This window comes from Wyeomyia smithii, chromosome 1, assembly GCF_029784165.1.
Source record: "Wyeomyia smithii strain HCP4-BCI-WySm-NY-G18 chromosome 1, ASM2978416v1, whole genome shotgun sequence".
Classification (NCBI taxonomy): domain Eukaryota; kingdom Metazoa; phylum Arthropoda; class Insecta; order Diptera; family Culicidae; genus Wyeomyia; species Wyeomyia smithii.
In genome coordinates this window covers 86,439,605-86,454,015 of record NC_073694.1, presented here as the reverse complement: position 1 = coordinate 86,454,015, position 14,411 = coordinate 86,439,605, and the positions used below count along the sequence as shown (strand labels likewise).

At 40.9% G+C, this 14,411-nt stretch overlaps 2 protein-coding genes across 25 annotated transcripts in view; one reads left to right on the top strand and one right to left on the bottom strand.

The window, feature by feature from the left end:
* Window positions 1–8,703: 8,703 nt before the first annotated feature.
* Window positions 8,704–9,646, bottom strand: LOC129725925 (uncharacterized). The gene is made up of 3 exons (XM_055682372.1): window positions 9,345–9,646; window positions 9,021–9,135; window positions 8,704–8,966 (listed from the first exon to the last, which is right to left on the bottom strand). The coding sequence occupies exons 1-3, from the start codon at window positions 9,366–9,368 to the stop codon at window positions 8,746–8,748; spliced, it is 360 nt and encodes a 119-aa protein (XP_055538347.1). The 5' UTR covers window positions 9,369–9,646; the 3' UTR covers window positions 8,704–8,745.
* A 498-nt stretch (window positions 9,647–10,144) lies between these two features.
* Window positions 10,145–14,411, top strand: part of LOC129725826 (cytoplasmic dynein 1 intermediate chain) — a 74,376-nt gene continuing 70,109 nt past the window's right edge. For 12 of the 24 annotated variants that reach the window (XM_055682241.1, XM_055682222.1, XM_055682196.1 and 9 more), the window contains exons 1-4: window positions 10,145–10,330; window positions 10,664–10,852; window positions 10,914–11,060; window positions 11,202–11,326. In XM_055682241.1, the coding sequence (XP_055538216.1) occupies window positions 10,707–10,852; window positions 10,914–11,060; window positions 11,202–11,326 (418 nt within the window). In that variant the 5' untranslated portion in view covers window positions 10,145–10,330; window positions 10,664–10,706. Of the gene's footprint in view, window positions 10,442–10,663; window positions 10,853–10,913; window positions 11,061–11,201; window positions 11,327–14,411 lie in introns of all 24 variants that reach the window. The other 12 variants (XM_055682289.1, XM_055682297.1, XM_055682282.1 and 9 more) reach the window with 8 other exon arrangements.

Genomic DNA, 14,411 nt, shown 5'->3' with positions numbered 1-14,411 from the left:
AATTCTTTATGATCAAAGTATTGATCAGTTAGTTAAGTTAATTGTTGTGAAAAACTAAGTAACGCGCAGGTAGCAAATTAAAAAGGTTCGCCTTTACACTACTAGGTAAATGAATAAATTGAATTAACATTTGACTAAAGCTACAACCCACACTAAGTCACATCAAAAGTTCTTGCATTTTTTCATCATTTGTAGCACCGTGTAATAAATGTGCGATAGAAGCCAAAAACTTTGGGTTTCTTTATAAAATATATAACTTATTCAAATCTCAACCGATTTTCACAAAACTGCTTTCATTTGATTCGGAATTGAATATACTTTCGAAATTATAGTGTATTTGTAGAATGAAGAGACAACAAGTAAACGAAATCGAAAAAAATCGAGAGAAACGAAAGAGTACTTTTGGAATGTTTTTTAGATATTCAACAATTTTCATTTTCATTCCGCGTCGAACACTCGACAGAAACGGACGTGCAAAGTGGTCGTTCTATTACAATCCGGTCCGTGTGTACGAATAGCCAAACAAAAGAGTGTATTATTCGCGCTAAAGGCCAACTAGATTGTGAGTTGTGTCGATACGTTCTGTACCCGGCTCACAACTTTGGCTGTATTGGTGCAAAATACCAGCTGCATTTTTGATCTGTGCACCGTGAAAAGATCTTTTTAATCCAAGCCCATCAGTTGACAGTCGAGTCCGTGTCGCTGTGCTGAGTGATCTCACACCCGGCTCACTGCTGGTGGCTGTATTGGTGCTGCTGTACTGGTGCTGCTGGCTGCTTTGGGTGCAGCTTCGAACGATCGGACAACCACTGCTGGAAGGAAGAAGTAAAGAGGTACGTGTTCTTGTCGGCGCTAGTGCGCTAGTGCGCTACATTTAGCGCAATGGATATAGATCCCTCGCCTCCCGTGCCACCATCCCCGAACCCCCCTGACCCTGACCCTTCTGTTACCCCCTCCCCTGTTCATTCTCCAGTCCCCCCTCGCCCCAGGCTTTACCCGGACGGATCTCAACAGGGCAGCTATACTGTTTATTTTCGTCCAAAGGCAGGAGTGAATTCAAAGCGTTTAAACATACTGCAAATTGCTAAAGACCTGACGAAAGGGTACAAGGCCGTGACCGAAATTTCCAAGGTCCGACCTAACAAGCTCCGTGTCGTGGTCAGTGATCTGGCACAAGCCAATGCTATCGCTTGCTCTGAGCTCTTCACACGCGAGTATCGCGTTTACATACCCGCACGAGACGTGGAGATCGACGGTGTCATAACCGATTCGAGTCTGTCTGTCGAGTGTATCCTAAAAAGCGCAACCGGTTGCTTCAAAAATACCGAAACACAGGCGAAGATTTTGGATTGTAAGCAATTGCGGTCCATGTCTCTCGTCGGCGGTAAAAAAGTTTACACTCCGTCAGACTCGTTTCGCGTTACGTTTGCCGGATCTGCACTCCCTAGCCACGTCTCGATCGACCGGGTTCGTCTGCCTGTGCGATTGTATGTACCCCGTGTTATGAATTGCACCAATTGCAAGCAGTTAGGCCACACAGCCGCCTACTGCTGCAATAAGGCACGATATAGCAAGTGTGGGGAGACTCATGCGAAAGATTCTTGCAGTGTTAATGCTGAAAAATGTATTCACTGTGGGGAAAACCAGCATGAGCTCTCCACATGCCCGGTGTACATGCAGCGCAGAGATAAAATCAAGCGGTCACTTAAGGAGCGTTCAAAGCGTTCTTACGCTGAGATGCTGAAGAAGACCGTGACCACTTCTACCATAACATCGAACCCCTTTGATCTGTTGCCCTCTGATGAAACCGATTCTGACGATTCATCAGCGGGAACATCTTATGCCAATCCTGGGGAGTCTAGGAAGAGGAAAAATGTTTCTTCTCCTAAACTTCCCCGTAAAGGTTCTAAGATTTCCCAAAGTGTAATGAAAAGTACAAACAAACCAAACAGTGCTGCGGAAAAACCGAAGCAAACTCCTCCTGGGCTTGCAAATTTAAAGTCCCAAAAGGAGTTCCCAGCACTGCCAGGAACATCTAAAACCCCAGTTGTTCCTTTTGCACATCCAGTTGATGAAACAAACTCTGGATTAGTGAAATTTTCTGACATTGTGGACTGGATTTTTGAAAATTTCAATGTACCCGATCCAATTAAAATTTTTCTTACAGCATTCCTCCCAACAGTTAGATCATTTTTGAAGCAGTTGACTGCCCAATGGCCCCTCCTTGCAGCGATTGTATCCTTCGATGCCTAATTCAACTGCGTATATGAAGGATTCTATCTCTGTCTTACAGTGGAATTGTAGAAGTATTTTACCAAAAATTGATTCGTTTAAAGTTTTGATAAATAAAAACAAATGCGATGCATTTTCCCTTTGTGAAACTTGGCTTACTTCAAATATTGATCTCAACTTCCATGATTTTAATATTATTCGCCTTGATCGAGACACCCCATATGGAGGAGTACTTTTAGGGATTAAAAAGTGCTATTCTTTCTATCGTATTAACCTCCCCTCGATTCCAGGCATCGAAGTTGTCGCATGTCAAATGACAATACAAGGTAAAGAGCTTTGTATTGCCTCAATACATATTCCTCCCAGAGCACAGGTTGGGCAACGGCTGCTCTTTGATTTAATAGAACTTCTTCCCTCGCCACGTTTGATTTTGGGAGACTTCAACTCTCATGGCGTGGCTTGGGGTTCCCCATACAATGATAACCGCTCCTCTTTAATCTATAACCTTTGCGATGACTTCGACATGACTATTTTAAACAACGGTGAAATGACACGTATCCCGAAACCTCCAGCGCGCCCAAGCGCTTTGGATCTATCCTTATGTTCGACGTCGCTACGGTTGGATTGCACATGGAAGGTAATCCTTGATCCTCACGGTAGCGACCATTTGCCTATTCTTATTTCAATTAATAACGGGTCAACTCGCATGCGACCAATTGACATTCCGTATGACCTCACACGGAATGTCGATTGGAAGTTATACGAGGAAATGATTTCAAAAGCGGTCGAGTCGATTCAACATCATCCACCACTTGAAGAATACAACCTCCTCGCGGGCTTGATTCTCGACGCCGCGTTGCAAGCCCAAACGAAGAAATATCCCGGCGTAACGATCAAAGAACGGCCTCCTACTCCGTGGTGGGACCAAGAGTGCTCCGATGTCTACACGCAAAGATCCGACGCGTATCTGACCTTCCGGGATACAGACGATGCCGACGACTTTAAACGTTATTCGGAGCTTGATACCAAGTTTAAAAGCTTGACTAAGGCAAAGAAACGCGGATATTGGCGTCGGTTCGTAAACGAGACGTCGAGGGAGACATCAATGAGCACTCTTTGGAACACAACGAAAGCGAGGAGTCTTCAAGTAGGTGGATATTTGATTTTGCCAGGAAAGTATGTCCGGACTCTGTTCCTGAGCAAAACATTGTTCGCGATGCGTCTCCGGGCCACGACGCGATAGAATCACCTTTTACGATGGCAGAATTTTCAGTTGCCCTCCTGTCCTGTAACAATAACGCACCTGGGTTAGATAGAATCAAATTCAACTTGTTGAAGAATCTACCCGGCAATGCCAAGAGGCGCTTGTTGAACTTGTTCAATAAGTTCCTGGAGCAAAATATTGTACCGCAGGATTGGAGGCAAGTGAAGGTGATCGCCATCCAAAAACCAGGGAAACCAGCTTCTGATCACAACTCTTATAGGCCGATTGCAATGCTATCCTGTATCCGGAAATTGATGGAAAAAATGATACTCCGTCGTTTAGACCATTGGGTCGAATCAAATGGTCTACTATCAGATACTCAATTTGGCTTCCGCCGTGCCAAAGGGACGAATGATTGTCTTGCGTTGCTTTCAACAGATATTCAGCTGGCGTATGCTCGCAAAGAACAAATGGCGTCTGCGTTCTTGGACATTAAGGGGGCTTTTGATTCCGTTTCTATTGACATTCTTTCGGGTAAACTTCACCGACAAGGATTTTCTCCAATTTTGAACAATTTTTTGCACAATTTGTTGTCCGAAAAGCACATGCATTTTACGCACGGCGATTTGGCAACTTTTCGCATTAGCTACATGGGTCTTCCCCAGGGCTCATGTTTAAGCCCCCTTCTTTTCAATTTTTATGTAAATGACATCGACGAATGTCTGGCAAATTCATGCACGATAAGACAACTTGAAGACGACAGTGTAATCTCTGTTACAGGAGCCAAAGCTGCCGATTTGCAAGGACCATTGCAAGATACCTTGGACAATTTGTCTGCTTGGGCTTTACAGCTAGGTATCGAATTCTCTCCGGAAAAGACTGAGATAGTAGTTTTTTCTAGGAAGCATGAACCTGCTCAGCTTCAAACACAATTAATGGGTAAAACGATTTCTCAGGTTTTGGTACACAAATATCTTGGTGTCTGGTTCGACTCTAAAGGCACCTGGGGTTGTCACGTGAGGTATCTGATGAAAAAATGTCAACAAAGAGTGAATTTTCTTCGTACAATAACCGGACAATGGTGGGGAGCCCACCCAGGAGACCTTATAAGGCTTTACCAAACAACGATATTGTCTGTTATTGAATACGGGTGTTTCTGCTTCCGCTCCGCAGCAAACACACATTTGATCAAACTGGAGCGAATACAATATCGTTGTATGCATATCGCCTTAGGTTGCATGCAGTCGACCCATACGATGAGTTTGGAGGTCTTAGCTGGAGTACTACCATTGAAAAACCGCTTCTGGAACCTGTCTTCTCGTATTCTTATCAAATGTGAGGTCTTGAACCGTCCCGTGATTGAAAATTTTGAAAGGTTAATCGAACTTAATTCTCAAACCCGTTTCATGACATTGTATTTCAATCACATGTCCCAAAATATTAACCCTTCTTCGAATATTCCAAATCGTGTCGACTTATCAAATACTTCTGATTCTACTGTGTTTTTCGATACATCTATGATAGAAGAAACTCGTGGAATCCCGGATCATTTACGCGTGCAGCAGATCCCCAAAATTTTTTCCAATAAATATCGAAACATCAACTGCGACAATATGTTCTACACTGACGGATCACTTCTTGATGGGTCCACTGGCTTCGGTATCTTCAATAACAATTTAACCGTCTCCCATAAGCTCGATAATCCTGCTTCTGTTTACGTCGCAGAATTAGCTGCAATTCAGTACACCCTAGGGATTATCGAAAAAATGCCCACGGACCATTATTTCATCTTTACGGACAGTCTCAGTTCCATTGAGGCTCTCCGATCGATGAAAGATGTTAAGCACTCTCCGTATTTCCTGGGGAAAATACGGGAACATCTGAGTGCTTTATCCGAAAAATCTACTCAGATTACCTTAGCGTGGGTCCCTTCTCACTGCTCGATACCGGGCAATGAGAAAGCGGACTTTTTGGCTAAGGTGGGCGCAACAAACGGTGATATTTATGAAAGACCAATTGCCTTTAATGAATTTTTCGCATTTGTACGTCAGAATACGATCATCAGTTGGCAAAATTCTTGGACCAAGGGGGAACTGGGAAGGTGGTTACATTCCATAATCCCCAAGGTATCGACGAACCCGTGGTTCAAGGGGTTGGATGTAGGTCGGGATTTCATTTGCGTGATGTCCCGGCTTATGTCCAATCACTATAGATTTGACGCGCATCTCCGTCGTGTTGGGCTCGGGGAGAGTGGTATCTGTGCCTGTGGTGAAGGTTATCACGACATAGAGCACGTTGTTTGGTCATGCCCTGTACACCGTGACGCCAGGTCTAGATTAATAGCTTCCCTGCAGGCCGAAGGTAGGCAGCCGGCTGTTCCTGTTCGTGATGTCTTGGCGAGCCGTGACCTATCCTACATGTCCCTTATATACGTTTTCCTGAAATCCATCCACGCCCCAGTTTAGTCCTATCCCCTTCCGCCTACATCCAACCAAACGACAAGAACACGTTAAGACCACGGATCCGGAAACAGCAACTAGACCCGCACGATACTCTCAGGCCCCGAGGGAGACAACCCAATATGCCAGTCCGTAATATCTTGGCCCAGCAGCGGAACATATTCAATATGCTGCTTAACTATGGCGATGGAAAACCATCAAACAACAAATCAGTGCTTTTCATGCAAAACATCCTAGCTTAAGTTAGATTTAGTTTCAGCTCGTAGTCGGCAGCGAGGATAAAAAATTTGCTTTTAGTTATTAAGATACTTTAGAAAGTAAGCTACCAGATATAATTGGCGCCGTTAAACATTGAATTGTATTTGTGCCGTGTCAAATAAACTATAGATGAGAAAAAAAAAATTTTCATTTTCAAATTCATTTAGAATCCCCCGCGAGATCTGTCACTTCAATGTCAAATATGACTTTGATGGCTCAGATTTGACGGATTGGGGTCCGATAACTGCAATGCTGTTGCAGTTATCGGACATCGGATGAACATTTCACATTTGTAGTAGTTGTGAAAATTCTCATAACTCTTATCTTCAAACATTTATAGTTCTGAAAAGAACTGATTCCATAATCTTCAGCTCGAAATGTGTGCTACAGAACGCTGATAATCGCACCACCACCGGTAGTATTGAATATTTTGTTGGCCGCGCATAAAATTTGCTCTCCGCTGTGCCCTCCAGTAGCTGTGCCAGCAAAATATCCTGCAGCGTACGATGGTAACTGTTGCTACCGTATGCAAAATAAAGGTAACATGCTCCGCAGTGCCTGGAAGTTGACTTGTATGCAGCTCTCGTTTCTCAATGTCGCGTACCTCTAACAGCTATACTCCACTCGCTATTGTGTGACAAACTAGACTGAAACTGAATTTTCTACACGCAGTCTTTTGTATCGAGTTCAGCGTAGATTTTTGCCATGAGGGCGTGGCCACGCAGCTTAGAGAAAGATAAACGGAACAAAACACTTTGTCGAGTCAGAATATGTAGGCAGTGAAGTTTATTCCGTCCATGTTGTCGTGATCCGGAGAGCAATCGGATGCTTGAGAATTTGTCTCGACGCTTTCCATTGGTAGTCCACTAGCAGCCAGCGGGTTACCGGCTGCAGCCTGCATTGGGTCCGGTTGAGTAAATGATGAAGCATAACATGCTTGTATCAACCCCGGTACCGGCCGCCTGCACGCAGCATGTCTAGTTCCTCCGCCCTGTACATCCGTTTCCGAATCGATAGGGCCCTTCGCGCCATCCATAGTCCTTTCTCCTGTTTGTGTGTCGTCCAGTCCCGCTCGCGTTCTCCTCTTCTGCTTGGCTAGAGTTGCCATTGCGTCCATCGCTGTTGAAGGTATCCGCAAGAATGACCCTTTTCCCGAAGGCGCGTTTCTTTTATACGCTTTCTAAAAGTCACCAGTTGCAGAATGTGGAGCATATGTATATCTATCCCCGCTCACAGTTGCTGCCTGTGAAGCACATACAACTATACATTGTTTTCGAGTTCTGCCATTCCCGCATCTGCGTGTACGCTGCTGGTTGTTTATTGCTCTAAGGCAATGAAGATATTTGTAGGGAGGTTCAATTTATAGTTCTAGACTAGGGATACTAACCAAATAAATGTACGGTTATTTATTTTTTTTGTTTTTATTTTATACACTACATGTCAGCATTACACACGTTATTGTTATCCGTGCTCTAGAAACAAGGGAATAGCAGGGAAAATGTATGGGAAAGCTCGAGCTTAGAACTTTTCACCTCTTTTTATCATTAAGAAGTAAGCAACAATGTTAAACATTATATCAAACAATTGTTACACCTTTAATCTATCCACCGACATATAAATGACTAAGATGCATTGAGCCGTTCGCTTGCTATAACCGTTTGAAATCCGACGCAACATTTGCCGGTTTCATTTTCAATTTTACAAAATGTAATCTAGTATAGAAAACACAGACGTAGTCCTACGTCAAAATTGAATGACAACGACAAAAAAATATCAAAATCACGTTTTGCTTAGAAAATGTAGCTCTTTCAGAAGATATAAAAACTGTTATAGCTAAGCAACCCAATTGAGTTGCTGCTCCCCCAAGCTATTCACGGATTCCCGATTTTTATATATCATTTGAAAGAGTATAATTTTCTGAGCAAAACGTAATTTTTTAAAACTTTATATCATTATCCTTCTATTTTCAAATGAAGAATAAAAATTCGCTCTAAATCGCTACAATGACAGTTGGTATATGGACGAACCACATACATAAGACAATCAGCAGTAAGATAAAGATGTATGAAAAGAAGCGGTGATATGCTATCTCGTTTACACATATGTTGAGATGTTAGCCCTTGAAACATGGCGTGATGCCAAAGGGGTGGTGTAGATGGCACATTGGAAGGTTTCAAGAATGTACTACACCGTAAAAAATCTACACGTTGATATAAAGTGATTTGCTGTTGAATTTTCACTACTTGCCTAACATTTCAATTTGAAATGTCGATCCATTGAATTAGATGAAACAAACCTACACATTGATATAAAGTGATTTGCTGTTGAACTTTCACTACATGCATTTGCATTTCAATTTGAAATGTCGTTCGCTTGAATCGGATGAATACAAAGTACAAGGATATCAATAGCAAAGCACTTCATTTTCATTTAGTTTTTATGTAGTTAGTAATATGCTGCGATTTGAATTTGGAATGCTTATAACATTAATATCGACTTGCTATCGCATGAAATCGCAACTGATGGACTATGGATATCGAAAAATAAAGATTTGTTTAAATTTTGGTCCTTATTGTTACCTTTATTATTTTATTAAACCTTATAACTACAAATAATCTTCATCAGAAAGTTATACAGTACCTTTAGATCAGCATCGGCCAGAGCCTCGTCCGTTTGAATTACACAAGACACTAATGTTTTCGACGGGTTAAAAATGACCACAATCTCCTCGTCGGTTTCTTGGATAGAAGCAATATTGAGTTCGGTTAATAAGTTTATTGCCGCTGTCGTGTCCGTCGGATAAATTCCGTGTTCTGAAAACAAGCTGTTTATTATTTAAAATACTATTGTAATTATTCCATACTTACGCTCTAGAATAGGTATGACTTCATCCGGAAAAATATTTGTCTGCGTTTGAAGCGTGTTTATTTGGTTCGCCATCTTCGTTTTGTTTTGACATTCATAGCGTGCAAAACAATACAACTGCAAAGGATTAAAACAGTGGTGCTAATTCAAGGGATATGCATTGCAACTTGGAGGTGATTTCTTTTGTATAAGTTTCAACTAAGGATCACTTCACTGCAAAATGTGCATCACTTGAAAATCAATACGCATTCATTTCAATTCGTAGTGCTTTGTTACAAATTGAGTTAAATGCAGAATCCTTTGAAAAAAACGTGCCCATTATTTACCGTGTAGGTACTGACAATTTTCATCAGGGGTTGTCACACCGTGTGTCTATTCGGGCCCTTATCAGTGATACCAAATGTGCAGATTTGTCTGCAAAACGCAGATTTTTGGAGTCCGTGTGCAGATATTTATTGATTTGCAGATATTTGCAGTGTTTCCACGTTTCTGCAGATTTTTGTCAGAATCTCCTTATATTTGCGCAGATTTTCTTGAAATGTGTGCAGATTTTTACAGACTTTTTCCTGCGCGAGCGAAATTTTTTCGGATCACGGATAGATTTTTTTCAGATTTCGAGCACATTTTTCTGGTTATTCGAGCATTTGCAGACATTTTTCAAAAACATCTGGCATCTCTGGCCCTTATATTTCCGCAGATGTGTCTTACTATTTACAGACTTCTGCCTGTGCGAGCGAAAATTTTTCGAATCACGGATAGATTTTTTTAGATTTCGAGAAATTATTTCCAAAATTTTTCGAGCAGTTGCATATATTTTCCTAAAACATCTGGCCAGGGAAACCAGATGTGCAGATTTGTCTGCAAAACGCAGATTTTTAGAGTCTTTGTGCAGGTTTTTATTGATTCGCAGATATTTACAGGATTTCCATAGTGCAGATTTTTGTCAGAGTCTCCTTATATTTACGCAGATTTTCTCAAAATATGTTCAGATTTTTACAGACTTTTGCCTGCGCGAACAAAATTTTTCCATTACGAACAGATTTTTTTCCAGATTTCAAGCAGATGTTTCCGATGTTTCCGGTTTTTCGAGCAGTTGCATTATTAAAAAACATCTGGCATCTCTGGGTTTGCCGTCGTGTCGGTACAATACAAAATGTTGAAAAAAGATTCAAGGGTGAAACGTTAAACGTATGCTTTGTGACTGAAGAAAGTTAAAAAGGCTGTTTTTGCTTGATAATCAAATTGTGTTTGTAATCTGAATGTCTTGAAAGAATAATCGATTCATTAAGATTTTTTGGTGGGATAATATTGGGTAACACGTAAATATTTTAGTTTGTTATCGCTCGTAAATTGATGTGAAATATACCTGGTACAATTTCTCAATTGTGTCTCAGTGGACGAATAAGTTTGGTTTGTCTCGTATGTCAGTGAATGTCGCACATTTAGTTTTTATTTTGCAACATTTAGTTCATATTTTGCAACATATTGTATCTTAGTTGAAAATAAATCATGATTTGTTTTTTAAGCAGATAATTTGTACATGAGATTTTCAATCAAAAACTATTAATGTCTATCAATGAAAAATCGATATGTAGCTTGACAAATGACGTCATTTTTCGTGTTTCGAATTTATTCTTGAAAATAGAGAAAACCTGGAGAACGTAGATCAGTTTACCAAGTTATCTAAAATGGACCGTAAGGCAGAATTGGAACGTAAAAAAGCCAAATTGCAGGCTCTCCGCGAGGAAAAAGATCGCCGTCGAAAAGAAAAAGAGATGAAAGATCTCGAGGAAGCAGCTGGAAAATTGGGTCATTCAGAGAATAATACAAGACGGTAGAAAAATTGTTGAATTTCTTGAATTTTATATTAAGCTTAATTTTGTCCAACGAATCAGGGATTTGGATGAAATGCTTTCTTCTCTAGGCGTGGCTCCTGTTTCAGAGGTACTTTCGTCGTTGTCTTCTGTCAACTCAGTAGCCTCTGATCACTCAACAAATCATACGCCGGATGCTAGTCTACAGCCTAACCTCAATGGACAGAAGTATGTTTTGATTTTCATGAAACTAATTCCGGACTACTTCGTGATAAGGGCGAATCCTTGCTTGTTTTCCTATCTAGTTTCGCCCTAATCACGAAGTAGTCCGGAATCCAAATTCGTTCTACTTATTTACTTACTTTCCAGTTGCCGAAAAAAAACAGTTAATCTGAGTTTAGTATCAGTACAAGCAACCAACATTCCCCCTAAAGAGACGGTTGTGTATTCAAAGCAGACACAAACCACTAGTACGGGAGGTCATGACCGCGATGGTGAGTCTAAATTGAACCATTGAACGCTTGAAATCATGAAAGTAACATGAAATGTTATATTGCAAATTTGATTTGTTTACAGCCCACACTATGGTAGATCATAAAATTTATTCACTCCATTCAAGCTTTTCTAGTTGGAAAAAGTTCAAGCCTTTTTTTCCTGTCCATAAGTCGTTTGGACTTTAATCGGTATGAACAAATAAATCGATTTACATTCATAATTTACTCATAATACTGAAAAATATTCACTGAATTTCTGAAACTTTGCATAGATGTTTGTATGGGCAAATGATGCCCAATGATTTTGTGCTATTGGAAAATGCTATTTTGGGAAGGTATGGATAATTACAAATATTTTTAAAGCAAAAACAGTTTGTTTGATCGGTATGATGTCTTCGGCTAAGTTGTAGATAACAAATTTATCTTTTCAAAAGTCAAGGTGGCTAGCGAACTGGGAAAACCGGGAAAAAGCAGGAAATTCGAAAATGAACCGGGAAAAAGCTGGGAATTTTAATATTGAACCGGGAAATTTATCTTGTTTATTTTAAACATTATTTTTCATTTACTACATGCTCGGGATCTGTTGTATTAGTTCAACGCGCTATACATTTTCTACCATCTCACGAACACTGGAAGAATCAAGGAACCATTTAGTTGGTCTCGAGGTGCGATACTGGCCTAACACTGTTATAGCAAGCTTTTTATTTAGCTCAAAAAGGCAAAAATTGTTTCTAAGTAGCAATAAAATTGTATTGAAGCTTGAAAGAAACTAACAACATTAATTTCAAAACTGAATTTAGAAAAGTGTGTGAACACCAGAAAATGGGTTAAAAATGCAAAAATTGATTCTTACACAAATTCAAAATTGCCAGAAACGGCTATAATTGCAGATTCAGGCAAGGCGAACAACTATCTCGATTCAGGGTAAAAAAATGTGCTCAAATTATTTTGAAAACTCTGAAAAATAACTAGAATGTTTCCTCTCATTCACTAAAAATGACTATGAAAAAGTTATCAGGGAACAAGAAAAAAATATTAAAAATTTCTAAAGTCCATTCAATAAAAAAATTTAAAGTCAAGTAATTAATTTATGTAAGTCTAAAATGACAGAAAATTGTTCCAAAGAACGGTTCAAAATAAATAAAAAAAATTATGTGAAATTATTCTGAAACATGAAGCACAAATTGATTCTAAATTATATCTTGGTTTTAGCTGAGTGAAGTAATGAAAATTTTGAGCGAATGACATTTTCTGCACGTTACACGTTTCGGAAAGCCCATTTTGTACTAGACACAAGATAATACCAGATAATACCTCGTTTAGGATTTACACAATGGGCCGAGTTGCATTCCCCAGTCATGAAAAATCGAAAAATCAACAGCAAATAGATCTTGGCCGAATTGGTTAGCCCTTTTTCAAGTTTTGAAATGAAATAATGATATTAAAAACAAAAAAACAAAACAATTTTGTCAATTAATAAACGTGGTTGAACTTATATATTTATGCGTTTTAATTTCCCGGTTTTACATCAACATCAATTTCTAACCGGGAAAACCGGGAATTTGAAATTAAAAATCTGCTGGCCACCCTAAAAAATAATATTTTTTTTTTAAATTTTTTTAGCAATCCTTGCGATACTGGACGCACTGCCGTCTTTTTTTAAGGTGGCGGGGAAATTTGCAAACAGACACCTGAGAAGAGAACTCAGGGTGTGGGGATGAGACTAGGGGAGAGATGCTGGGGTCCCGACCCACTAAAACCCCTCCAGTCTCCAGCCCTGGTCTTCCCGAAACGACGGTTAAGTATTACGTCGGGGAGTGGCTTTTGTGCGTGATGCACCCTCTTTACTCTTATAACCTCCGAGCTAACTACCTGGAGACTGCTAACTAGCTACCACTGGCGTGTTGGTGGTTGACCCGCCACACACGTTGCAGCTCCAGAACAATCTGAGAGGCGGCCGCACAGACCCCGTTTTAGATGTCCGGGTCGTCGCACATCCTCCGGACTAGATTGTCTGGAGTAGTGCCAGGCCCGCTCACAGCCATCATGTCGCTCCTCGCTCTTACGAAACGGGGGCATACGAAGAAGACATGCTCAGCAGTCTCCACGCACTCGAGGTCGGGACACATGGGAGACCCCGCGTATCCGAACCTGTGCAGATATTGCCTGAAACAACCATGGCCTGACAGGATTTGTGTCAGGTGAAAGTTCACTTCACCATGTCGTTCCCCGACCCAGCCGAATATCTCCGGTATGAGTCGGTGCGTCCATCTGCCCTTTGTGGAGTTGGACCATTCCTGCTGCCAGCGGAGCATCAAGAATGACATTCTGGTACCTCGTATGCCCCTTGTGTCACGTTGGTCGAAACACTATCTGTCCTCCTTGATGGCGATGCTGATAGGCATCATGCCGGACAAGACACAGATTGCATCGTATGACACCATACGATACGCACTCGCAACTCTCAGGCACATGAGCCTGTAGGTACTTTCCAGTTTACCACGGTAACTGTTAGAAGTAGCATGTATGGAAAGTTTCGCTGAGCGAGGATATCACGAACTGGCACATAGGGCTGTATTCCTCGGGCCCTGAGGGTATCCATAAGTATGTTCCCGTATTTTCCCCAGGAAATACGGAGAGTGCCTTACATCCTTTATCGATCGGAGAGCCTCAATAGAACTGAGACTGTCCGTAAAGATGAAGTAATGGTCTGTGGGCATTTTTCAATAATCCCTAAGGTATACTGAATTGCAGCCAATTCTGCGACGTAAACAGAAGCAGGATTATCGAGCTTGTAGGAGACGGTAAAATTATTGTTGAGTATACCGAAGCCAGTGGACCCATTGAGCAGTGATCCGTCAGTATCGACAATGCGTTTTAATCGCGGTTGATGTTTTCATATTTGTTAACGAATTATTTAGGTATCTGCTGTATGCGTAAGTGATCCGGCATTCCACGAGTTTCTTCCATCATGGATGTATCGAAAAACAGTAGAAACAGAAGTATCTAACAAATTGACACGATTGGAGGTGTATGATGAAGGATTTATTCTTTGAGACATGTGATTGAAATACACAGTCATGAA

Excerpts from the sequence above, each read along its gene's own strand:
- LOC129725925 (XM_055682372.1), bottom strand. The coding sequence starts at position 9,368 with ATGAAAATTGTCAGTACCTACACG. Across the intron at positions 9,136-9,344 it reads AAATTGTCAGTACCTACACG|TTGTATTGTTTTGCACGCTA; the intron begins GTAAATAATGGG and ends AATCCTTTGCAG. Across the intron at positions 8,967-9,020 it reads AGTCATACCTATTCTAGAGC|AACACGGAATTTATCCGACG; the intron begins GTAAGTATGGAA and ends GCTTGTTTTCAG.